General features: G+C 48.5%; 1 protein-coding gene across 1 annotated transcript; it reads left to right on the forward strand.

Annotated features, from left to right (window-relative positions):
- The first annotated feature begins 19,937 nt into the window (after positions 1 to 19,937).
- Positions 19,938 to 22,983, forward strand: RASSF10 (Ras association domain family member 10). The gene has a single exon (XM_086892742.1). It carries the CDS (start codon positions 19,962 to 19,964, stop codon positions 21,330 to 21,332), a length of 1,371 nt encoding a protein of 456 aa, XP_086748868.1. The 5' UTR covers positions 19,938 to 19,961; the 3' UTR covers positions 21,333 to 22,983.
- The last annotated feature ends 2,634 nt before the right edge of the window (positions 22,984 to 25,617 follow it).

Below are 25,617 nucleotides of genomic sequence, written 5' to 3' on the forward strand. Positions count from 1 at the left end.
GCAGCACACTTCAGCTGGCCATTCCATGTGTCTGCCCAGGTGCCAGGGAATCCTCTTGCTGAAGCACCCTGTCCCTTCTGCAAGCTGTCTGGGTGAGCACACAGAAGGGTTAAAAGGACATTCCTGGTTCCTAGCCCTGAGATGCTGCAGGTTTTCAGTGGGCAGCATCCCCTGACATGCTGGAGCCTGCCTCCCCCCCTCAGTGCCTCTGCTGCCAGGAGGGAAATCATTCCTGTCGAGTGTGGGTGTTGAAAGAATCTACAGCCAGTCATGGCTGGGTTCTGGGAATTAGGGGGAAACCACGTCAGAAGGAGCCCTTGCTTAATGGCTGTGCTGCAGTGCAGCTTTCTCCTGAGGTGCTGGGGACAGTCATGCCTCAAGGTTTAGCTTTCAGGTTTTTCAGCTGCTGAGCTGCCCAGCTGTGGAGTTTGGAGCTTCATGTTCAGTGTCACTGAGCTCTCTTCACACAGCAGCCACACAAAACAATTCCTTCTCCAGCTTGGGACCAAGGACAATCACTACAAGTTTCAGGCCCAAGAGCAGAGACAACGCTGGGCTGGAGAGAGAAAACAAGGATGGGACTCCATATTCCTTAATTAACTTCCTTAATTAATTCCTTAATTAATTCACTTCCATAACCTGAAGCTGTAATTGGACAATGAGCCCCGATACGCAGATGGACCAAAACTTATAAAAATGTGAGACCTTGTGAGCAGTTGTGCATTTTGTGACCATTTTTGGTCCATCCTGGGTGCAGCCCAGGTTCCTTTACTGCCCAAGGTGTGTCCTTTGAGGCCTTCCAATAAATCCCTGCTTTATTCTTAGCCCTGTCCAGCCTCTGCTCCAGGTCAGCCTTGTCAGGCATCCACAGCAGCAGGAAGCAATGAGCACAACATGCACAGTCCCTCACTTCCAAGTGCCTGTATGGACTGTCAGACATCTCACGTGGCATTGCATTGTCTTACTGCGACGTGGAATCCTAAATCTGACCCCAAATGTCAAACAGGAAGCATTCTTCTTTTTCTCCCAAGCAATTGCCTGCTGATCTGGATGCTCACTTGCCTGGTTGGGCAGGCAGAAGGCAGAGTGGGCTCACACCTGCAGGGATCCAGCACAAACTGCTCAGGTGCATCTGTCTGTCATTAGAGGACATGAAATAGGAGCAGGGCTTCAATCACAACAGCAGAGGTTTTCATCCCAAGAAGGCAGAAGCCTATATTTCAGGATTTCAGCCCCTTTTATAAGGTGTTCTGGTACAGGTTAACATGATTGGTAAAATGAACAACACCTCTCTTGTCCCATGGGTGTGACAAGGGAAAAACACATTCAGAACACCTGTGCAGCACTGTTTTGGGAACCAAAACCTTATTTACTAAACAGTCCTTGAGAGAGAAAAGTTTCCAGAAGACTTTCCCTTGGGAAACAGATCAGACACTGACAGGCTGGAAACTCTCTCAGGCTCAGAAAATCATGTCCACATCTGTCCTGCAGGGATGCAGCACAGACTGCTCAGGTGCATGTGTCCTGTGCAGGGATGCAGCACACAGTGTCAGGTGCATGTGTCCTGTGCAGGGATGCAGCACAGAGTGCTCAGGTACATGTGTCCTGTGCAGGGATGCAGCACAGACAGCTCAGGTGCATGTGTCCTGTGCAGGATGCAGCACACAGTGTCAGGTGCATGTGTCCTGTGCAGGGATGCAGCACAGAGTGTCAGGTGCATGTGTCCTGTGCAGGGATGCAGCACACAGTGTCAGGTGCATGTGTCCTGTGCAGGGATGCAGCACAGAGTGCTCAGGTGCATGTGTCCTGTGCAGGATGCAGCACACAGTGTCAGGTGCATGTGTCCTGTGCAGGGATGCAGCACAGAGTGCTCAGGTGCATGTGTCCTGTGCAGGGATGCAGCACAGAGTGCTCAGGTGCATGTGTCCTGTGCAGGGATGCAGCACAGAGTGCTCAGGTGCATGTGTCCTGTGCAGGGATGCAGCACAGAGTGCTCAGGTGCATGTGTCCTGTGCAGGATGCAGCACAGAGTGCTCAGGTGCATGTGTCCTGTGCAGGATGCAGCACAGAGTGCTCAGGTGCATGTGTCCTGTGCAGGGATGCAGCACAGACTGCTCAGGTGCATGTGTCCTGTGCAGGATGCAGCACACAGTGTCAGGTGCATGTGTCCTGTGCAGGGATGCAGCACACAGTGTCAGGTGCATGTGTCCTGTGCAGGGATGCAGCACAGAGTGCTCAGGTGCATGTGTCCTGTGCAGGGATGCAGCACAGAGTGCTCAGGTGCATGTGTCCTGTGCAGGATGCAGCACACAGTGTCAGGTGCATGTGTCCTGTGCAGGGATGCAGCACACAGTGTCAGGTGCATGTGTCCTGTGCAGGGATGCAGCACAGAGTGCTCAGGTGCATGTGTCCTGTGCAGGGATGCAGCACAGAGTGCTCAGGTGCATGTGTCCTGTGCAGGATGCAGCACACAGTGTCAGGTGCATGTGTCCTGTGCAGGGATGCAGCACACAGTGTCAGGTGCATGTGTCCTGTGCAGGGATGCAGCACAGAGTGCTCAGGTGCATGTGTCCTGTGCAGGGATGCAGCACACAGTGTCAGGTGCATGTGTCCTGGCCTTTAGGCTGCCCTGCACACCTGACCTGCTCACCAGCCCTGAGACTGCAGAGATGTCGAACCCAGAGCTCCCAAATCTTTACAGCCAGCATTCCCCAGGTGTTAGAGAGAGGAATTTGGCTCATAGTTAAATCTAACTTATTATTAGGTGTTGGATCTCGGTTGTACCACCCAGGAGTTTTGCTGGTTAAGTGTTACAAATTGTGTATTTCGTCTCAAGAAGCAGTGAAATTGAAAATCTCTTGGGCTGTGATGGGTGATCAGCTAAACAGAGGCTGTCACGTAGTTCTTCCATGCTAGGAACATATTGCAGTTTCCTTAAGAAAGTATAAACCCTTGGAAAAGCATGCCAGCATTTATGACTTTAGCTCATTACAAAAGATATGAAATAGATAAAGATAAAAAGATAAAAAATTAAAAATAGGTCACATTTTCTAATTGAGATGCTGTTAAAAAAACCAAACAAACAAACAAACAAAAGAACACCAAAAACTGGGCTCTGATGATGCATTTAAATCTCCTGGTGGTCACACTCTCCTCCCCAACCTGCCCTACCCAGGTGTCCAGGACCTGCTGCCACCTCACAGGCATCCCTAGCTATGACATGGTGCTGTACAAACACATAGGAAATATTCTTTACTTTAGGATAATTAGGTCTTTTACGACAGATTTAATTTTTTATTAAGAAAGGAGATGTTATTTTTACACAAGCTTAATTCAGCAATGCCAAATTTTTACTTTAAAAGCCCCCCACAAAAAATTCATTTTTATTTATTTTTTTTTATTTAAAAACAAAGCAGAAAAGGGGTTTTATATAAATGTGCAGCAGTAAGAGCCACAACAAAATTGTGTCTGCCTTAAGGTACAACCTGAGCAATTTGTTCCCATGGGAATTACAGGCCAGCCCTCAAAGCCTGTGTTTATTAAACTTCTCTCTAGTGACACCAAACCAAACAACTTACACTCAGTTTTGTCACCTTTGTGCCTTGAATACCAAGAAAAGGGTGGGTGGTTTTTTTGGCAGTTTTTTTTTGTTAACCTGTCATGCAAATATTTTGACTGCTTAGTCACCACAGCTCCTGTTCTAGTGAAGTGTCTAGAAAATGATCCCCATGGTGGGTGGAGAGAAGAAGGGGTTGGAAACAGAAAAAGATTAGATTGGTTACCAGCAATAGGAATTAATGATGTTTATAGAGTGCTTTCAGATGAGAAGTACATGAGCCTAAATAATATTAAATAATTGAAACTCTCAGAGTGGGCAGGTCACGGAATAACAGCAGGGATTTTTGTTCTCTGTGTGTTTGACTATTAAATTTGTTTTTCTTGGGTCTGATCACTGGGGAGATGGTCAAGAAAAAACACCCAACAGAGTAACCAAGAAAAGCAGAGAATAAGAACTGTGGATGCAGGCACGAGCGTGGCAGTTCTGCCTCATGTCCAAAGCTGTTTTGGGTCAAAGATACTGTAAAATTCACAGGAAATAAACACTTGTGCACCAGGGGATGAAATCCTGACCTCACACTGGTGTCAGCTCCTAAAAACCCCATCAGCCTTGAGCTGCATCCCTGTGGCTCTCCCTGGAATCTCAGCAATTCCCTGCACTGCCCTGTGGGACACAGAGGAGCACCTGCAGTCCCCACAGCTCCTTCAGACACCTGTAAAACATCATGATTGGAATTACCTATTTGTAAACACAGCCAGCATTTACAGATCCTCCAGCAGGGACTGCTCTGAGCAATGTGCACTTGTGGACAGACATTCAGTTCAGTTCAGCTCACAAACTCCAGTTCTGCTGGGCTGCAGGACCAGTGAGGATCCAGCAGCCCTGTCAGTGGGGTTTTATTTTATTTTATTTTATTTTATTTTATTTTATTTTATTTTATTTTATTTTATTTTGTTTTGTTTTGTTTTGTTTTGTTTTATTTTATTTTATTTTATTTTATTTTATTTTGTTTTGTTTTGTTTGGTTTTGTTTTGTTTTGTTTTGTTTTGTTTTGTTTTGTTTTGTTTGGTTTGGTTTGGTTTGGTTTGGTTTTATTTTATTTTATTTTATTTTATTTTATTTTATTTTGTTTTGTTTTGTTTTGTTTTGTTTGGTTTTATTTTATTTTATTTATTTTATTTTATTTTATTTTATTTTATTTTATTTTATTTTATTTTATTTTATTTTATTTTATTTTATTTTATTTTATTTTATTTTATTTTATTTTATTTTATTTTATTTTATTTTATTTTATTTCCCTGCAGCAGCTCCCTGCTGCTCTCAGCCCAAAGTGCCTCAGACACAGCAGCCAGGGGATGGAAAGTTGGCAGGAGCTCTAGAAACAAAGGATAATGATCAGCAGGGAAGTGCTGGAGGAGGTGAGGGTCTAATGCAGCACAGCAGGGACTGCTAGCGCCTGTCTCAGAAAATCTAAATAAAATTAATAAGTACAAAGCAGGGAAGGGGCACTCCCTGGCCACGTGGAGTGCTGCATCTAAGTGGTCACCACAGAATTTGCTCAGTTCTGTGTTTCTCCAGGACAGCATATGGAAGAGGAGAGGTTAATTTTGTGTGACAGCCAGTCTGCTGTCAAGTGTTACACACTGCTGCAAAATAAGATGGATTTGGGAGCAGATGAAAGTCTGTGTGCACAAAGGAAATTATCTACACCATAGATAATGACTGTGAGAGAAAAGTTCCACTTTTTGGGAGAGGTACCAGGGTATAAATCTTTAATTGCAGACATCTTTGCAGGTATCAATCCCTGTCCTTTTCTGAGTTAAGGTCCTAAACAGAGTTCCTTAGAAAGCTGTCTTTGATTTGAAGACAGAGTAAGAAATAGTAGGAAACCTCACCTGTTCTGTGACAAAATAAAGAATTTTCTGATGCTTCTCCGTTTGACAGTTCCAAAAGCATCCTGTCATCACTTTGCTGTACCCAGCTTTTACACAGAGATACTGTAGGAAGGAGAAATCCCCAAAATTCTCTTGATTCTTATTATCTAGGACTCCCTAGGGACACAAAGCTTGGAGCTGCATAAAAATTATTGTCCATGAGCTAGAGGTCAGAGAGGCTAAGAAGAATAAGAGGTGTGATTAGGAGAGTAAAATCACCTCCTTTAACCATCATGAGCTCTGAGAAGCACAGAGTTCCCTTTCAACACACAGCAAACACCTACAGATGCTGAACAGAAAACCATAAAAACTGTCAAAGCATTTGACCTGTAATCTGTAAATCTGTAAATCCCAAATTCCATTTTCACTTTGATTCGCAGGTGACGCGTTGTAAAGTAAGAATCAGCTTGCTGCCAGAGCAGTCTGCAGCTGAGCTGACCACCCTCAGAGCAAAACACGAGGAAAACTAAACGAGAAATGGATTTGTCACGGAGAAATTCTCTCTTGCACTCGTGTTTACCACCCTGAGCTCCTTCTCCCGTTTATCCATTGTATTTAATTCCACTTCACTGCCAGTGAATTGCTGCAGGTGTCTGCTGGCTGGGGGGGCTGAGGGCACCTGCAGCTGGCTGCTGATGTGGGGGCATCCTGGTTCTGGAGACTGCCTCAGCTTCCCCTGTCCCCTGCAGCCGGTGTCCCGTCCCGGCACGGCCTCAGGAGAAGCTTTTCCTGTGCAGAGGTGAGAGTTTGGTTCCAAATGTGCTGTTTTAGGTAAGCCTTGAGGCGGCTGACAGCTCTCAGCTGGTGCCAGGAGGTGATGGGGCTCATGCTCCAGGCTTGTCTCCAGTAAAGTGAAGATGCACTGAAGACAAAACACAGCTGTCAGCCTCCTTGGCTGTCTGCAGGCTGGCTTACAGGGGAATCCTCTGCCCCAGCAGAGAGCCGTGAGTCCTCCCGAGCCAGCAGGAACCTCCTGGGGCTGTGGGATGGCTTTGGAGCTCTCCCAGCGCAAACAGGAGCCCTTCTCATCGCTCCTTGTGCGGTCACCTCTGCCTTTCTCAGCCTGGAGGAAGCAATGGAGGAGCCAGCGTTCTGAAGTCTGGGGGCCCGGCTGGGCAGAGCTGTTCCCGTCCCATGGGGAAAGGCTTTTCCCGTGTTTTTGGGGAGCGCAGCCCTGGCGCACCGCGGGATGCGGGAGCTGCCCGCATCCTCCGGGGGCTCGGCCCGGCTTTCACCGGCTTCTGGAAGCCCAGCAGGCAAAAGCAGAGCCCAGCGGAGCCCGCAGTGCCCGGCAGGGGCCGACAGAGACCGCGCTGGCCGCGGGTCGCGATGCTCCTGTCGCGACAGGCGGGCACCGACAGGCTGGCACCCGGGGACACAGGGTCACAGCACAGGCTGTCCTGTCACTGCGTGCCCCTGTGAAAATCGTGCCTTTGTGCCATAGAACAGGGAAACAGTAAAATCAAACAGTGCGAGCCGCAGAAGGCAGCGGGAGGGAGGGAGGGAGGAAGGCACAGCATCCTCATCCTGTCCCTCTGCCCAGGACAGCCACAGCTCCCACCGCCCCAGGCTGCTCCAAACCCCTCCAAACTGCCTTTGGGCTCCTCCAGCCTCAGCTCCTCTGGGCAGCCTGTGCCAGTGCCTCACCACACACACAGCAAAGAATTCCTTCCCAAAATCTGATCCACCCCTCCTGAGGACAGCAGTGGCCGTGAGGAATTTCATGTGTGGACAGTCGGTGACTCCACAGGGGCTGCAGGCAGGAGACACAGAACTCTGCCAGGGATCTGAAATCAGAGGTGCAGTGACCCAGCATCACTGGAACCGGGGGGACAGGACGAGTTCCAGCTCTGCTCCTGGGAAGGCAGGTCCCACACACATCTCCAAGGAATGTGTTTCACCAAAGTGGCAAAAAGCCCTCTGAGCCGAGGGGCAGAGGAAGCTGTGGGCTGAGGTTAGGTGAGGAAGCTGAGGATGGTGTTAGAAGGGGCTGGGGAACAGCAGGGAGCTGAGCTGGAGGGAGGGAGACATGCCTGTGGTGTGGTGCTGGGAGCCCACCCTGCACCCAGCTGGGACACAGCGGGAAAATCAGCGGGACTGAGGTACACTGGAGTCATCCCAGGGATTGTAACCCCCAATTAAAAGCATTCCATGTCCTCAGGACTGATGTACTGCAGTGGCAGGGGCATTGTGGATCCAGGCAGCCCCAGACTCGCAGCGAGCACAGCAGGCTGTGGGACAGGCTTGGTGAGAGGTCAGTACCCTCTGGGGGTGCTGGGTACCACTCTCACCCCTTGTTCTGACACCTGAAATGGAACAGCTCGTGCCCACTTTTAACTCACACCAAACCAGGTGAAAAAACATCTGCAGAGAACAGGAGTTGCAGTGGTAGGTTGAAGAAAGTGTTAAACACTACAGAGCAGAGCAAGGTGGGATGAAGGTGCCAGGTGAAACAGACTGGAAGGGAAGACAGGGGAAAATCCTCCCCCAGTACCTGTTAGGAAGGAGGAGATCCTATTACCATGGGTCTGAGTCTTATCCCAACCAGTGCAAGCAGCTGTTCAAATTAGAAGGAGCTCTGGTGACAGAAGAGACTTGCAGAAAAAATTACTTGGACACAAAACGGTGCTGCTGGAAAGTGAAATAAGGAAATCAGCTTTTCAGGAGGAAGGAAGGACTGATGAGTTACACTGCCACGTTTTGTCACTGCAAATACACCTGGGCAAAACAAACTGGGAAGATGGAGTAACTCATGCAAAAACAGCTACACAGCAGTGCATACACACTGCTCAGCACAACACCACAGTCCAAATTCCAAACCAGCAACATCCCTTTCTCTCCCATTTTTCCTTTTTCTCTGTGGGCCCTTCACTTTTCTCTTAGGATTTCACCAGGATCTCAGAGACACTGTGCCCAGCATCACCCCCTGCATGGCCATCTCTGTCACACACAGAAACTCTCCTGGGCTCTGCCACGTTGCTTTTCCCAGAGGCAAAGCTGGGCTCAGCCAAGCCCAGAGTGGGGCACAGGGCTGGGCAGCAGAGAGAGCTCCTGGGAGCAGAAGGACAAAGCTGCACAGCACAGCCCTGAGCTCCCTGCTGCCCCACGGGGATCCCACTTAAGGAAATTACAGGAGACTCAGAATCTCCGTGCTCGAAGGCTGGCCACAGGTTTGAGCCCTCCAGAATAAATGAGATCCTGCTGAAGTGCTGGGGATCAGCAAAGTCTTAGCTCCGAGCTGCAAGTGCCTGAGTCTCTTCTGCATTCTCCAAGGTGCTGGGAAAGGGGAGCATCTACCAGCCCAAACACAACTGCAGGATCTGCTCCTTGGCAGGATCTCTCAAAGAATCCACCCTGCAGATCAGTGGGGATCTTCTGCCTCAAGGAGGGAAACGCTGGTGAAGAGGAAACAACAGAGGAGGTTCCTGGGTTTGAGATTTGCTTTGTGCCTCCTCTGTTTCCTTTGCTCTTGTGGAAAGAGTCACTAAATCTGCATCAGCCTCCCAGTTCCTGTAGCCTGTAAATCAGCCAGAACTCCCCTTGACCCTGGTGGGAGAGACAGCAATGAAAAAAACACATACAAGAGCTGAGCTTTTTTTTCCTTCTCTCTTTTTTTATTTTTTTAAAAAAAGAAAAGCATTTCTAGCACTGTGAAATCTTTTTTTCTCCTAAGGGCAAACTTTGAAAGTGAAGTAACTGTTACACGAGCATATCCTATTATTTGTTAGCAGGTTTCACACAGGTAACGTGCTCAAATCACTTTGAAAACATTTCCTTTAATATAGGAACACAGGAGATAGATTCAAAGCTTGCAAGTCTCCTGCTGAATGCCAGAGGCTCTGGAGCACTGACCTCAGCACTTTGTAAAATTATCTCCCTTCAAACGAACTTTCTACTGTACTGATTGAAAAGGAGAAGGGAGGTGGGAGCCAAATCATGCTAGAGAGAATTCAAGTCAATTTTCTGCCTGCACAGCCTGACAGGACCCCAGAGCCCTTCCCAGAGCTCTGCTTCCCTGAAGGCCTCCAACCCCCCCTTTTGGAAACCATAATTAGCCCTATTAGCTAATAAAGAAAACTGAATCTAACAGAAGGCTTAAGAATCGAGCAAATCCTGCACTCAGGTTTCATTTCAACCCTTGGATTAAAAGTTTTCATCCAAATCCACTCTAATTAAAGATGGTGGAGGCTTTGTGGGAATATCCAGGAATTTATTTGTACCACAGCAGGGTTGCCAGGGTTTGGTGTGCTGTGCTTTAGGAGCCTCCTCGCTGTCCCAGCTGCAGATGGAGGATTTCAGCTTCCTTTGCAGCCACGGGCTCTGGATGCAGGATGAGTGAGCAGGTACCCAAGGGAAGGGTGGCACTGGAACCTGTCCTGGGCAGTGCTGCAGGATTGTGCCACACAGCTCTCAGCATCTCCAGCTTTCCTTGCAGCCTGTGGCAGCAACCCAGGATCGAGTCCTCACTTATACACAGTGTAATTCTCCTGGGGTTTCCAGTGAGGTCTGCTCTTCACTGCTTCTGTGCTACTAATGCCAGAGTTTCTGCCAAATATGTGGAGATTCTCTCTTTTTATCCCCCTTTTCTATTCAAAAAACCCAAACCCCACAGTGAAAGATTTAGTTCAGTTTTCCCATTTATTTTCTTTTATTTTCTTTTATTTTCTTTTATTTTCTTATCTAATTTCATTTAATGTTGTTTAATTTATTTTATTTAACTTTATTTTATTATTTAATTTAATTTTGTTTTATTTTATTTCATTTTATTATTTTATTTTGTTTTATTTTATTTCATTTAATTTCATTTTAATTCATTTCATTATCTAATTTAATTCAATTTAGTTTTAATTAAATTTAATTTTAGTTTTAATTAATTTAATTAATTAAATTGAATTTTAATATATTTTAGTTTAAATTTTATTATTTTATTTTATTTTATTTTACTTTATATTTCATATTTCATATTTCATATTATTTTATTTTATTTCATTTCATTTCATTATCTAATTATTTTATTTTATTTTATTTTATTTTATTTTAATTTTTTTTATTTATTTTATTTTTTTATTTTTTATTTTTTAATTTTTTTCATTTATTTCATTTCATTTCATTTCATTTGATCATTTCATTTCATTTCATTTCATTTTTTTCTTTATTTTTAATTGATTGTTTTGTTGGTTTTGCACAGCTCTTGCCCCAGTCCCCAGGAGGGAGTTGAGGGGAGCTGGCTGGAGCACAGCAGTGCCTGAACTGGACACACAAAGCTCCAAAAACACCTTGTCAGGCCTGAGCTTGTGCCTCTGAGCAGAACATTGAACAAGTTCCTTGGGAAAAACAACCTCCAGCTCTCAGGAGTGCTGAAACCCCAAGATGGAGAAAAATCTCTTAACTTTTCCTGCTGGAAGGTAAAGAAACACTGCCAAAACCAGTGACTGATGTTGGTACAAGGATAGAAATGGGGGAATGAAAGGCTGGAAAGTACAGAGGACTTGTCATAACAATTAGAAATTCAAGTTTTGAGGTCAAGAATTTTTTAGCCTCAGTTTATACAGCGCCTCTTACTTCAGAACAACTAGCTGACCAAGTTTTGGGGTGAAAATTGCATTTTCTCATGATAAATGAAATTAAGTTTCCTTGCTAAAACAAAGTATATGGCATTCCAAAGTTGCCATGAATACAACAAAAAACTGTAGGCAGTACAGCTTCAAAAAGATGCCTGAACCAAAGCTTAGGCTGATGTAAGACATCACAGCTTTAAGAAGTTAATTGACCTTAAGCTACTAAAAATCTGATTTATAATGAATATTCCTAGCAGGAGTAACAGACTCTTTTGTTTTCTGCATATAAAACACACCCAAATTAACTTTATTTATTATTTTATATACTCAGTAGTGACACATGAGTCTCAAGTCCCCACCGGATGCAAAATACACACAGGCCATTCCAACAGCAGCCCTTGCAGATGGCACTTATTAAATCATTAAAAAATTACTGCTCTTTAGTCACTAATGGCCAGGAAACACCATAAATGTGCCCTTCTGCTGCTGTTTTTCCCACTGAGGAGTCAGCTTTTGCCAAGTGACTTTATGAGCACTGAGGAGAAATGCACACAGGGATTGTGTGAATGGGGACACAGCCTGGCCTTTAACGCTGTTGTCAATTCCTCAGCTCCCAGAAAAGGCCCTGGTGCAGAAATCCCCAGGCAGGCACGGTGAGAATCAGCCTCTTCACTTGTTGCATGGTTTTGTGAGGATTTGTCACTGCAGACAGCCAGGATCTCGCTCTGCTCCCCGTTTCTGCCAAGATCATTCACTGGCTTCTACAGTGCTGTGTCAATTCTTGTTCCTATCAACGCTGCTGTCACTTTCTCTAAAACAAAGCTCTAGAAGGTGTCAGAGCAGACTGATTCTCTTGACATCCCCTGAACTTCTCCTTCCTTATTTTCCTTGCACTGCATTTGGTGTCATTTCTCCCTCGCTTCCATTGCAATTTCATACTTATGCCTTGGCTAGGGTTCACACTGTCTCATTATGAGGAAGGAAAAGGATAAAGCAAAATATTTTTTATTATAAATAGCAGTGCAACAAGTCCTAAACAATTCAGGTGTCTCCCACAACGTTCAGGTTCAGAGCCATGCTGGGCCATCCTGAGGGAAACTGAAATTTCCTGAGATCTCACCATCCCCTTGGGGCTCTCAGGAGAGCCATGCTTCAGAGAAGAACACATCTTATTTTCCCTGCTGCATGCACCCAACTTCAGGGCTTTTCCCACATCAATTTCACTTAGGTTCCTTTCTCACTCTGCATATTACAACTCACACCTTTTTCACCAACTTGAGTTGCCCCTCATTTTATTTTCTGCCATTCAGGATGTTTTTGCTCAAGGGAAAGAAAGGCATCATAGAAATCTTGTTGCTTTCTAAAGAGACTTCTCTGGACTTCTCTGGACCTAATCCTGTTTCCACCGTCAGAATTGGGCCAGTGAATATACACTGTCTATATCCAGTTCATACTCTGTTTAAATCCTTTTGCATTATGTTTTGTTGAAATTGTTTTTAAAGCATGCTTATTTATTCACCTACAAATTCTATTTACTCATTTGAGCTCCTCACAAAGGTTTGATTCAAGGGCAACATGATGATCTACCAAGAATACAAAAGAAAAGTGTTCAGAAATGGGTCAAAGATACAAATGTCTTGAAGAAATAATACAAAAGTTCAGAAGAAATGCATTGGGAATGTTTTCTGCAAAGAGTAAGAAGAACACAAGTGGAGAGAATGAGGCTGGAGAATATAATAACCACACAGCCTTGATTCAGTAAGGATTTCATTATAACTGAAATTAAATTACACCTCTTACCTGTGGATTCACAGCTGTGTATTTAAACCTTATCTGACTACAGCTCTGTGCTATAAAAGCTGAAATCAACTATTGATCATAAAATCGGGACAGGCAAACCAGATTGCCTGCTCAGTACATTTCTAGGACAGACTTCTAACAATTCCATGGTAAAACTGGCAGTACTGGAAGCTCTGTTCATTCAGACACTGAGAATTCATTTGTCCTCATTCCAATGTGCCAGAACACTGGACTGCAATTACACATCCTGCTCGTACCATAACCCTCTTCAGGTGGCTTCTGAGCTCTTAGAGAGCTTTTAAAGCTTTTAAAGATCCCTGTGAGACATTTCTCTGGAGAAAAGGGTGCCACTAATCTGAACACAGGAGGGGTCCCCCACATGATACAGAAATAGGGCCCCATTTGCACACAAAGGTTTTGGTTCTTACAGAGATTTCCACGCCAAGGTGTTTGTGGGGTGATCGGCCGAGCGTGCACTTCTCACAGCCACAGACAGGAACACACGTCAGCAGCTGTTCTCCAGCTCAAATAATATATAATTAACCCCAAAGCCTCTCTTTGTAGCTGCAGGAATTGCCTCACAGAGTGCAGCACACAGAGCCTGCCTGTGAGCACACGCGAGCTGGCCACGTCTGCCAAGGCCTAATGCCAAGGCTGATCTCCTGCTTCGTGGCAGGGATGTTGAGGAACCACATTACTCACGCTGCCAGCACCAAAACAGATGTTTGTTCATGCCTGACTGATGGTTCCAGCCCTCAGCACCCCAAGGCCAGCTCCAAGCCAAAAGAGAAGAGCTTTGTCATTGATCCCAGCAGGCAGAGAGCAGCTCCTCTACCCAGCCTCCACAGAAGAAACAACAGGAGAACTTTTCACTAACCATCACCCCCATTAAGGCCAGAGAGCTCCAGTCCCTTCCACGAATGGAAAAGTGACCTGAAAAAGAGCTCATCTGAGTATTTTTATGGGAAACTCTGTATCCTCCGTGCTGCTGAGAACCCAGTGTTTCCTTACTCAGAAGACAAGGTGTATTCCAAAGGATATTCGCAAGCTGGCGCGGGGAGGATCCACAAGAGTATCTGGAGTAGCTAAAAGCCTTCATGATAAATCTCAAGAAGTAATAAATGATCTAGCTCATCTCTTTTGAGCTTCATGGTCAAAGCTAAAGAACAAAGCCCTCAAGAAGTGAGACACTTGAACACGTTCTCAAGGGATTAGAGAACTGTTTAATGAAAAAGCAAAGAAGTCACAAGTGCTAAATAATTACAATTAGCATATTTGCACTGAGTATTTCAGAACTGTAGAATGTCTTGGGTTGGAAAGGACCTTGTGGATCATCTGATCCCAACACTTCTGCCCTGAGTAGGGACACCTTCCTCTAGACCAGGTTGCTCAAAACTTCATCTGACCTGGCCAGGAACACTTCCTGGCCTGTTTTCCCTCAGTGGCAGCATCACTGGACTAGCCATGACTCCTCAAATCTGACGGACACTGGATGAACCACTTCATCTGCCAGTTCCCTTGGGACCTGGGCCTGCATCTCATCAGGCCCTGTGGACTTGTCCACCTCCAAGTTCCTCAGATGGAACCTGAGGAAATCGGGTATTGAACCCAGTCTCCTGCAGTGGGAGGTTCTACACGATCCCTTTGCCTCCTGCAGCTCAGGGTATGGCTGGAGCCCTTGCTGGTGAAAATCAAGGCAAAAGTGTGATGGATACCTCAGCCTTCTCCATGGCCCAGGTAACCAGGTGTCCTTTTCCTTATGGAGAGGATCCACATTTCCCCATCTTCCTTTTATCACCATCGCACCCATAGAAGCTCTCTTGTTGTCCTTGATGCCCTCAGTCATCTTTCATTCTGTCAGGGCTTTGGCTATCCTGACCTGGTCCCTGGATGTTTGGACAACCTGTCCTTGTCCTTGTTTCTGCCCTCTGTAGGCTCCTTTTGCCGTTTGAGTTTGTCCAGGAGCTCCTTGTCCATCCAAGCAGGTGTCCTGGTATTTCTGCCTGACTTTTGATTTGTTGGGATGCATCACCCCTGAGCTTTGAGGAGGAAGTCCTTAAATATTAACCAGCTTTTTGAGGCTTTTTAGTCTCAAAGAAATTAAAAGGAAGGTTGTAGCCATCATTTGAGTCTGATCTTTCTTGTATTTTCCCCCAAAGTTTCCTTGTGCAGCTCTGCTGACTTACTTAGGATCAAAGCTTTGTGTTTCTATTATGCACACGAGAAGGAAAAATGTTTTCTGCTCCATTCAACCACTTCTGTCCTCTTCATTTATATGAAAAAAAAAAAGGTGTGAAGGAAGAAGGATTCTTCTCTGTCCTAAGATCATATACAACAAAGAAACAAACCCAAACTGCTAAAGATTCTGTTCAGAGATGAGAAGCTGGAAATCTGAGATTTTAGCACTGACCTCTGCCGTGCCCCCACGCTGCTGTGTGACATTGGCTGAGCCCTCAAGGTAGGGATGGTCTCCTCCCATGCATTTACATCACAACTGGCACATCAAGACTGCCAGGCTGCCCTTTAAGATAAATATATGTCTTGACAATTTTCTTAATGGCAGTCTACAGATGTGCCTGCCCTTTGGAAGCACTGCAGAGCGATTTACCCATGCAGCCCCCACTGATTTCACCGGAGAGAGTTTCCTTCTGCCATACCTGTTTGTACTCGGGGTGTGTGCACATGAAAGAAGAAGAAGTTGGATGGAGCAGCCAAAGCAAGATAACTCATTGTTGGCTGCCATCACACAAGCAGGCTCCACTGCAGTCTTCCCAAATGGATCTGCTGAGGATGGAGGCATCACCAGGCATGGCTCCACATTTCCAGGTGTGTCACCTGTACTGGTTGCTCAGGTGGTGATCAGAAGCAGGACAGCACCAGGAGCTGAAGGAAAGGGGCCAAGAGGTCACAGAGATTATTGCTTACAGCTCTTCAGCAGTCCATTACACCTCTTACAACTCATCTGCAACAAAAAGTGCCAGCTCCTTCCTTGTCTTCAACACAACAGCTGAAAGTAAAAAGCCCTCTCCTGTCCAAAGCTGCCCAGATACAAACTGAACAACTTCCAAAGACTACAAACTGTTTTGACTGGAGTCTGCATGCTGCTGCTAACACGGGGGTAGTTTTTCAAGTGTTTCATTCTGTGCATGCTAACTAGGGATGATTTGGTTATTCACAGCATGATTTGGTTATTCAGCTTTTTACATCAGGAAAAACTGGGTGCAAAAGAGAAGAGCACCCGTGAGAGAGTGACCTGGAAGTTCAAGTAGCCTCCTCCCTGCTGATCAATCTGTGAAGGTCAGCAACCACTGCAGAAGTTTGTAACACTCCCAGTCAGATCCTGTCCCGGTGCTTCATCCTTCTTTATTGGGGCAAAATGTTAGAAATCAACAAATAAAAGAGCTAAACCTCACAAAATGAGGTTTACAGGAGCACAGGAAGGGGAGCTGGGAAAGCTCAGCATCACAACAAAGAGCAGCTTCTCCAGACAGTGATGGCTCAAAAGATTACCAGTTCCAGCCTGCCTTCGCTCATCCACCTAGGCTGTATTCTTTTGAACTGTATCCCCAGGAAAAATAAGTAAATTGTCCTGAGACTGATCTAAAAAGTTAAAGCAACTTCACTGTGGAAAAAAGAGAAGTACCCTGAATGTGTATCTGTACACTTTCTCCATTTAAATGCATTTGAAAGAAATTAATTCTGTGTCTCAAACCGAGTGTTCTAAGATTTCCTCTTCGTTCCTGCTATGTGGATAATGGAAGCAGAAAATATATTTGTATTTATTTGGTTTGGTTTCAAAGAATTCAAGATAAGGTCTTGCATCATTTTATTTTTTAAAAATATCAGGGTTGCAATTTCATTCTGATAGTTCAGCTCAAATGAAAAGAAACCTGAAAACAAAAGAGACACCTTGCTATCCAACCCCCTGCTAGGAATGCTGTTCCTATTACAAAAGACTTGGTAGTTTATTTGCACACTTCAATGAAAGGAAAGAATAGAAAGAACTTCATGTGAAATGCCAAAATATATCTGATTTCTCATCACTTGGCCTTGTAATTCTCCTGTAGTTCATAAAAATAAACCAGTCTATACCTGGACTTGAACTTTTCATTTTCATTCCTCCTCATCCCCCTTTCTCATGGAATACTTAAAAGAAGGAGAGGGGGAGAGGATGGAGTTCAGTGACTCATGGTGCCAGGGTGAAGGAACCTGATTTGCTTCCTGACACTGACACTGCCTTGCTGTACAACCCTGGGCAAGGCACTGGACTCCTTGATGCCAGAGCATTCTTATCTTTAGATAAGAGCACCTCCTTCCTCTGCAGGATGCTTTAAGGTCCTGGGAGCAAAGGTAAAAGGTTGCCTGCATTCAGTTGCCTTTTGGGATTCAACACAGCAGGGCCCAAACTTTGCTTCAGATACAGCACTTCAACCTTTTGAAGCTTTGCCAGCAGTTTCCTGAGTCTGCAGACAGACTAAACCCAAATTCCTGGGGGTTAAACCCGAGATGCAGCAATGTGAATTTTGAATGACATCTTTTTAACCACGGATCATACACGCACACATCTAATAGGTATATCCTACCAAAATCAAGTGCTTGCCTTCTTAATTTTAATTGGTACTTAGTGCTTCCAACCAAACTGTCAGCATCTTCATCCTCTCTGGGGCAATGCTGCCTTGGGAGCTTCACTGGGGAGGCAGAGCCAGCTTTCCATAGGCAGAGATGTGGTCGAGGAAAGATGGAATGATCATCTTCCAATTCCATTGCACAAAGCCAGGCTTGGATACCGGAGAGATACAGGCAGTCAGACGAGTTGGAGCAGCTTGACCTGTGGGGAGCATGAGATGCCTCTTCACATCACAACCTGCTCTTCCTGTACTGTTCTTTGCCAAAAGAAAATAGGCACAGACATTCTCATAGGAAACACATGGAAAACAAGATCAAAACCAAATGGCAAAGGCGAGGAACCACCAGTGAAGGAGTCGGACAGTTTCTCACTGCCTCATTAATGCCTTTGTGGCACCTGATTCTTCAGAAGACAGCAAGGAATGGTCTGTTTTTCCAACTTTCTACCAGCCTGACGAAAGCAACAAGGCATCTTCTCCTACTCTCCCGAAGTTTTTTTTAAAAAAATCCTGAAACCTGCCAGAGTCAAAGCTGAATCACGGTGTTGTGTTTCACATCCCCTTCCTGTTCAACACCCTATTATTCTGGGGCAGTGTGAGCTGTCAGGGGTGGCCCAGAGTCCTGACCACCCCCTTTGGTAAGGTCGTTTTGCTCTCTTCCAGGACTTTTCCGCTGCTGGAGCCCCCTCCCTGTGAGCCGGGGTGGATGAGGTGATGCTTCCAGGCACGACCAGCCCCGTGGCCAGGGCTTGGGGATAACCTGCCATCAGCAAACGCCTTCCTCTGCAGCAAGCACAGCCATCCTGGCCCTTGGAACAGACAGTGCCCGGCTTCGCCCTTGGACAGGAATTTGCAGCTTTGACGTGAGGTTTGCGGCTGTGGTCAGGAAGCAATCCCTGATTTGTTACCTTCACCCCGATCCAGCGTGCCCTTATTGCAACACGCGGTGGCCAGCTGCCTCTGCAAGCCTTTATTTAACCGGAGGGGTGCGGGCCAGCACGCTGGCAGCAGGAGCTCCATCCCGGGGATCTCCAGCCGCAGGAATGCTGCCAGCCGGTGGTCCCTCAGCCCACTTCCACACACCACAGCCCTAATTAGCCTAATTCCACACCGGACAGGCTTTCTTCTTCCCCAGGACTGGCCCTTCTGTGGAAACGGGAGAAGCTGGCAGGGGCACACGCCGAGCCCGGTGCTTCAGGGGAAAAGCTCTGGGCTAAGGAATGGCTCCCTCGCTGCTCCCCAGCTGTCCCAGCAGCGGTGACAGGAGGCAGGCTGCGATGCTCGGCCTGTCCGGAACACAAACCCCATCCCGGCAAAAGCTCTCTCCACAGGGCACACCGATTTTATCGGCTCTGAAGCTCCCTCGGAAGGTGCAGCTCGGCCTGCAGCTTTCAGAGTTTGCTTTCTTTGCCCATTGTGTGTAGTACCTCTTTACTCACTTCGAAAAGCGCAGGTCCCTGAGCCCCGTGACGCGACCAGTGAAGATCAGCGCCACAACCCTGCCTTTTATTACCGTTTTGCACATCTTCTCGTTTTAATCCGCACTCCGAGACCGATCCCGTTCCCATCAAAGTACACAGCAAGCTCCCATTAAAATCTGGCTCAGCTAGTATTTTAATAACACTTAGCCATTCCCGTCCTTTGCATATTTCATCTGCGAAGCGCTCCACAAACATGAATTTCCTAATTACAGGCGGATGATTTACTAAAACTGGAAATTCCTCACTGGTTCTGGCTTTCCCTTTGAAGCTCCAGGATTCGCTCCTGTCCCTCGGCACTTTGGAAGATCCCCGACGCCGCTCGCTCGGAGGGCTCGGAGAAGGGAGGGCACGGAGGAGGGAGGACACGGAGAAGGGAAGGCTCGGAGAAGGGAGGACACGGAGAAGGGAGGAGACGGAGGAGGGAAGGCACGGAGAAGGGAGGACACGGAGAAGGGAGGACACGGAGAAGGGAAGGCACGGAGAAGGGAGGAGACGGAGGAGGGAGGAGACCCCGACTTGTCCCGAAGTGTCTGTGCGGGGGCTGCGGGGCGAGAGCGGCGGGGACAGCGAACCCCGGTGGGACAGAGAACGCCGGTGGGACAGAGCACCCCGGTGGGACAGAGCACCCGGTGGGACAGAGCACCCCGGTGGGACAGAGCACCCGGGTGGGACAGAGCACCCGGGTGGGACAGAGCACCCGGGTGGGACAGAGCACCGGGTGGGACAGAGCACCCCAGCGGGACTGCAGAGGAGCCCGGCGGGACAGCGGCGGCTCCCGGCGCCCCGGGCGAGCCCCCCCGGGCCGGCGGCTGCCGGCGCCCCGGGCAGGAAGGGGTGGAGCGGCCGGCGGAGCGCACGGGCGGGGTGCCGAGGGCTGGGAGGGGACACCAAGGCATCCCGGCCGCGCTGAAGGCGGGCGGGCAGCGCCTCCGAGAGAGCGCTCCCCATGGAGCGGCTGCCCGGCCGGCCCTGAGCCCGCGGCCCCGGGCCCGCCGCCGCCCCCGATGGAGCCCGAGGAGCGGAAGATCTCGGTGTGGATCTGCCAGGAGGAGAAGCTGATCTCCGGGCTCTCCCGGCGGACCACCTGCTCGGACGTGGTGCGGGTGCTGCTGGAGGACAGCCAGCACCGGCGGCAGCGCCCGGCGCCGCCCGAGCCGGCCGGAGGGATGCTGTCGGGGCCGCCGCACTCCTACTGCATCGTGGAGAAGTGGCGCGGCTTCGAGAGGATCCTGCCCAACAAGACGAAGATCCTGCGGCTCTGGGTGGCGTGGGGGGACGAGCAGGAGAACGTGCGCTTCGTGCTGGTGCGCAGCGAGGCCTCGCTGCCCAACGCGGGGCCGCGCAGCGCCGAGGCGCGGGTGGTGCCGAGCCGGGAGCGGCCCGGCCGCGGGCTGGGGGCGGCCCGGGCCAGCCTGGCGCTCACGCAGGAGCGGCAGCGGCGGCTGGTGCGGAAAGCCTTCCGCAAGCTGGCCAAGATCAACAAGAAGCGGCAGCAGCCGCTGGCCCGGGAGGCCTCGTCGGCGGAGAGGATGGAGACGCTGGTGCACCTGGTGCTCTCGCAGGACCACACCATCCGGCAGCAGATCCAGCGGCTCCGCGAGCTGGACAGAGAGATCGACAGGTACGAGGCTAAGATCCACCTGGACCGCATGAAGCGGCACGGCGTCAACTACGTGCAGGACACCTACCTGGTGGGCACGGGCGGCGAGCCCGAGCCGGGCCGGGAGCCCGGGCAGCCCGGGCAGCCCGAGCAGCAGCAGCAGCAGCAGCAGCAGCAGGAGGAGGAGGAGGAGGAGGAGGAGAACTACGCCAGGAAGTGCGAGGAGGTGCTGCAGCTGCAGGAGCAGCGGGCGCAGCAGGAGGAGCTGCTGGAGCACCTGGCCGCCGAGATCCAGGAGGAGCTCAACGAGCGCTGGATGCAGCGGCGGCGGCAGGAGCTGGAGCTGGCGGCGGGGCCCGGGCTGGCCGACACGGACTGCCACACCACGGAGCTGAGCGGCGGCGGCGAGGGCGAGCTGCAGCTGGAACACGAGCGGGTCAAGACCCAGCTGAGCACCAGCCTCTACATCGGCCTCAAGCTGAGCACCGACCTGGAGGCCGTCAAGAGCGACCTGGAGTGCACTAGGCGGGCGTGGGAGGACAAGGAGCGGGAGCTGCAGCGCCTGCTGGAGACGCTGGGCACCCTGGACGTGGCGGAGGCTCCGGAGCCCCGCGGGGCGGCGGGCGGGGGGCGGCCGCCGGGGCCGGGCTGGATGGAGCAGGCACGGGCGCTGCGCAAGGACCGAGCCGACAACGACGAGGACTCGGACACGGGGCTGAGCTCCATGCACAGCCAGGACTCGGACTCGCTGCCCGTGTGCGAGTCGCTGGTGTAGCCCGGGCGGGAGCGGGGCTGCCGGGGCAGGGGGCAGCTCCCGGAGCGGGAGGCAGGCGCTCGCACACAGGAAACATTTTAATTCCGGCTCTGGGCTTTGAACTTGTTCCGACTAGTCGTCCGCGGGCAGCGTTTAGGCTGGCTCGCCGGTGCTTTTATCTAAGGAAGAGAAAACCCGCAGCGTGTTCGTGTTTCGTTCACGTCTGGGGTTGCTCCCTCATTAAATCCTGCCGCGTCCGAAGCTTTTCTCGCCGGGCCTTTCAATGCCCCGGCTGCCCACGATTCCCCCGCTGCAGCCCGGGGCTGCTCCGGGGAAGCTCTGCAGGAGCGAAGGGCCGGGACGCGCTCCCGAGCGGGGACCAGCATCTCCCGAAGGGGTTCTCGCCATGGCAGGGTCGGATGGTGGCTTCTGCTGGGCACCGCCGGGCTCTAGTGGCCGTCACAAACACAGCCGGCTCCTTTCCAGGCAAAAAGTCGCGACACCAAAGGCGCTGACCACTTCAACACTCCGGGGGGAAAGAGGCGACAGCCCTACTGACAGCGGCATCTCCAGCTTTTGGACCCTACTGCAGTTCCTTTTGGCAACGAAAAGGGGTGATAAATCACTTCCTTTTCTCTCTTTTTCTAAAGAACAAGCTAAATCAAGATGTAGGTTAACAGGTATTAACTCTGCTCGGCGTAGTGCTTTTCCTTATGCATAGATAAGAGTGCTTTGTTTAAAGGCGAGCTGAGAAATCGGGCTCTGTACTCGACGGAGGACAATTAGCGGTGCCTGTTTGTACACAGCCTTCAACTACACTTTTCTCACTAGGCTGGCTGATCTTTGGCCGAGCTTGGTTGTAGATAAACAAGGTACAGGATCAGCTTGAGCTACCGTTTTTAATAACATAGTTCATACCAGGCCAAGAGATGCAACGATAAAAGCATGACTCAAGCCCTACCTGCACTACAGCTTAATTCTTTTCAGTTATTCCAATAAAACAAAAAAGCAGCCATCAGCTGTAACATGCATTTCACTTAACTGCCAAGTCTTCCTCTGCAGCTTAACTCTTGCCCAGAATATATGATCTGCTCTTGCAGTAAGAGACATTAAGGATTTTTGTATTCCAGAGTAATTGCAGGAATAGTTTAAGCGGTGAGAGACCAGAGAATGTTGAGTCAGGTCCGACTGATGGTGTGAACTTTTTAAAACTTCTGAGATTATTATTTATGTAAGATTATTTATAAAAGTTTTCATTTAACAGTAAGAAATTATATATATATATATATATTAAGAAAAAGGGTTACACCGATAGACCAGTTCTTTATTTTCATTAAAAACCTCACAGCCTTCTCACCCAAAGACCGTGTTCCACTCTTGCAGTGTTCCTGTTGGTGAGAATTCTGATGGACATCAGAAAATTAGGTTCAGGAGCTGCTCAGTTTGAAAGCGAGCAGAGAAATGCTGTCTGTGGATTTGCAGAGGCTGTACAATTTTCTATATGCTATGACTCTTGATAAATGTTACTCCACTGAATGGGTCTCAGTTGTAACAAACTGCGGTTTATTTTAAACGCTGATTATATAATTGTTTTTTCATATTTTAGTCAACCTTGGAAAATATTTAAGAACCTATTTTTAGAGCTAATAAAACTCTTAATAAAGCTGAACAAGTGTTCCCAATTGAGTGTGATTTAAAAATGGGGCCAGGACTGGGATTCTGTGGTGTTACCTTGTGTGCAAAGCAAGTAGAAAGATCCACCAAGGGATGTCCCTCGTCCCCTCTCTGTCTGCTGGCACAGGGAGCCTCAGGTGCCAGCAGCAGCAGTGGATTTAGAGGCATCAGCACACGTCCAGAGTGAGGAATTTGGATTTTCCTGGGAGCAGAGCTGGGGGGCAGGGGGGTCCCGCTGCTGCCCTGCCTCTGCAGCGTGGATGGGACGGGTGGGTGGTGCAAGGACCTGCCTGCAGCTTCCCAGGGACTGGTGTGGGCAATAAACCCGAGCTGCCTTTGCCTCAGCTCTCCCATTGCCACAGCGAGCAGGTACAGGGCAGATAAAGGCTGCACATCCCCGTGCTGCTGACAGAGGCATCAGGCAGTCTGTGGAGCCAGAGCTGAGGCAAGGCAGGCGGTTCCAGGTTGTAAAGCAGAGTCTGCCTACTCATCCTCAGCTAGGAAAATCCATAAACCCAGGACAAACCCACTCTTGCCTTAGGCTGCTCAGGACCATGCTTGTGGCACCGTGTGATGCTCGCTCTTGGCTCCCCCGTGGCTAGAGTGAATTCTTAGGAGCACCTATTGGAGTTCTTACACTGTGCAGGTGAAATTTGGTATATTTATTGGGTGTTTAAACAGCTACAAGTGCAAGAGGCTCACAGACTGAACTCCAGCATCCTCACAAATCCCTGTTGCTCTCAAAGCATTATTAAAACATCAGTAGAGAAGAGGAAACCACTGTTTGCATTGGACCAGGCGCTTCTCCCTTCCCTCCTGGGCTTGCACATCCTCACTCAGAGGGAAGCCACAGGATGCTTGTCAGGGAATTTGGCTCTGGGGTTTTGCTGGGCACGTAGCCAAGGGTTAGGTGAGCTGACTCAGAGTCACAGGTAGAAGGGCAGGATTTTTATCTCCTTTGCAGTTCAGACAGAATGGGAGAGGGAGATAGCAGCAGAATAAAACCCCTGACCAACACCGTGGTGGAAATCCACCTTCCGGAACCACGGAGAGGGAGGTGAAGGACCCAACAAACCCAGGCCTTGGGGATGTTTCAATACTTTTCTATCTTTCAGAGTCAATTCCAACCTAATCTTTCTTTCTTCCTAAGAGAGATACAGGTAGCCATGAATTAAATAAAAACGTAAAAGCACTGCAATTTATGTGAATTGTGTATAATATCAGCTTGCCCTATTTATTCAACAGCCTGCTGCTCAAAGGAATCCTCATGGGCTGAGGCCACCAGGCTTTTCCCAGTCCATAGCTGCAGAAATCAAAAGTTTTGTCCAGGAGATATGAATCAGAGTAGCAGCAAGCCTTAGTTTGAGGCATCCTTTAAACAAGCACTGCAAAGCACGCAGGTCCTGTGTGTCTGCTGCCCTTGGCCACGCTTTTTCTGACCCTACACTGCACTTTCTGTTGTGCCTATGCAGGAGTTCCTGGGACCAGGCAGTGAAAAAAGAGATGAACTTTAATTTAGGTGAGGCCCTGATGGGGCTCAATGCAAAATGTTTTTGGCAACGACAAGGTAGGGTGGTAAAAATGAGGAATTGAAGGCCCTTGGAAAGTGGAACTGATCCTTTCAGCAATGGGCACTGTTTTATGCTGACTTGCACGCTGGCAAAAGCTTCCTTCAGGCTGTAAATATCCTCCACTCACAGCCTAAGTGAAGGTTTGGAGAGTGGAAAACTGAGGCTGGAGCTGAAACTTCTTTGACATCAATTCCACTCACCTATATTAAACCCAAAATAAGCCAAACAACGCAGCTCTTAGCCTTGACCTTGTTTCAAAAACCCCAAATCAAGCAATATTACCAGAATGAAAGCTCTGTGTTGAATTTGATATATTTCTGGTTCTTAGCCTGTGTAAGAGATCTGCCAGTTTGAATAAGCACTTTGTGGGGATATCATTTGATGCCTTCAAGAGGGGAGGAAAATACATTTACTGTAATGAACACCACTGGAGTGCAAAATGAATGACCTATTAATAATTGCCATAGCCTCCAAACCAGCATGTAGGCACAAAATCAGTCTGGTTGCTTCATGGTGATGGATCCTTTTCCAAAGAAGCTACAGTGAGGGTTTCAGATAAGACACAGTCAAAGGAGGGAAACAGGTAGGTGGGAAAAGGAAAACACGTCACTGAGCTTTCTTGTTGACTCCTTGCATGAAACATATGTTCCAGGCTCACTTTAGAAATATTCTGTGTTCCTGTGTCTGGAGAGCCACAAAAATTGCCCTCCCTCCCAGGTTCTCCACCACTTTGGGATTTCCCCCCCCTTTCACTTGCACTGAGCTGGGAATGTAGCTCAATACATGAAAAGAGCAGCAGAGGCCTTGAAATAACAGGTCTGGTGAGCTGTGCTGGTTAAGGAGTTGAAATACAAGCCATTGTGGATTGTTGGGAGCAGTTGTCCTTTGAAGTCACTTGATATTATTGCTCCTGAGCTGGCACACAAAGTTTGGAGAAATGAGCCTGGCAAAGTACAGGGAGCCTACATGGATGTCGCTCCTTTTCTGCAAACTCTCATTGCTAAATGAACTTGGAAGCTTAACAGAAAGGGAAAAATTAATAAACTCAAAGCAAATCTTGG

This window comes from Cyanistes caeruleus, chromosome 6 (assembly GCF_971803275.1).
Source record: "Cyanistes caeruleus chromosome 6, bCyaCae1.hap1.1, whole genome shotgun sequence".
Taxonomy (NCBI): Eukaryota; Metazoa; Chordata; class Aves; order Passeriformes; family Paridae; genus Cyanistes; species Cyanistes caeruleus.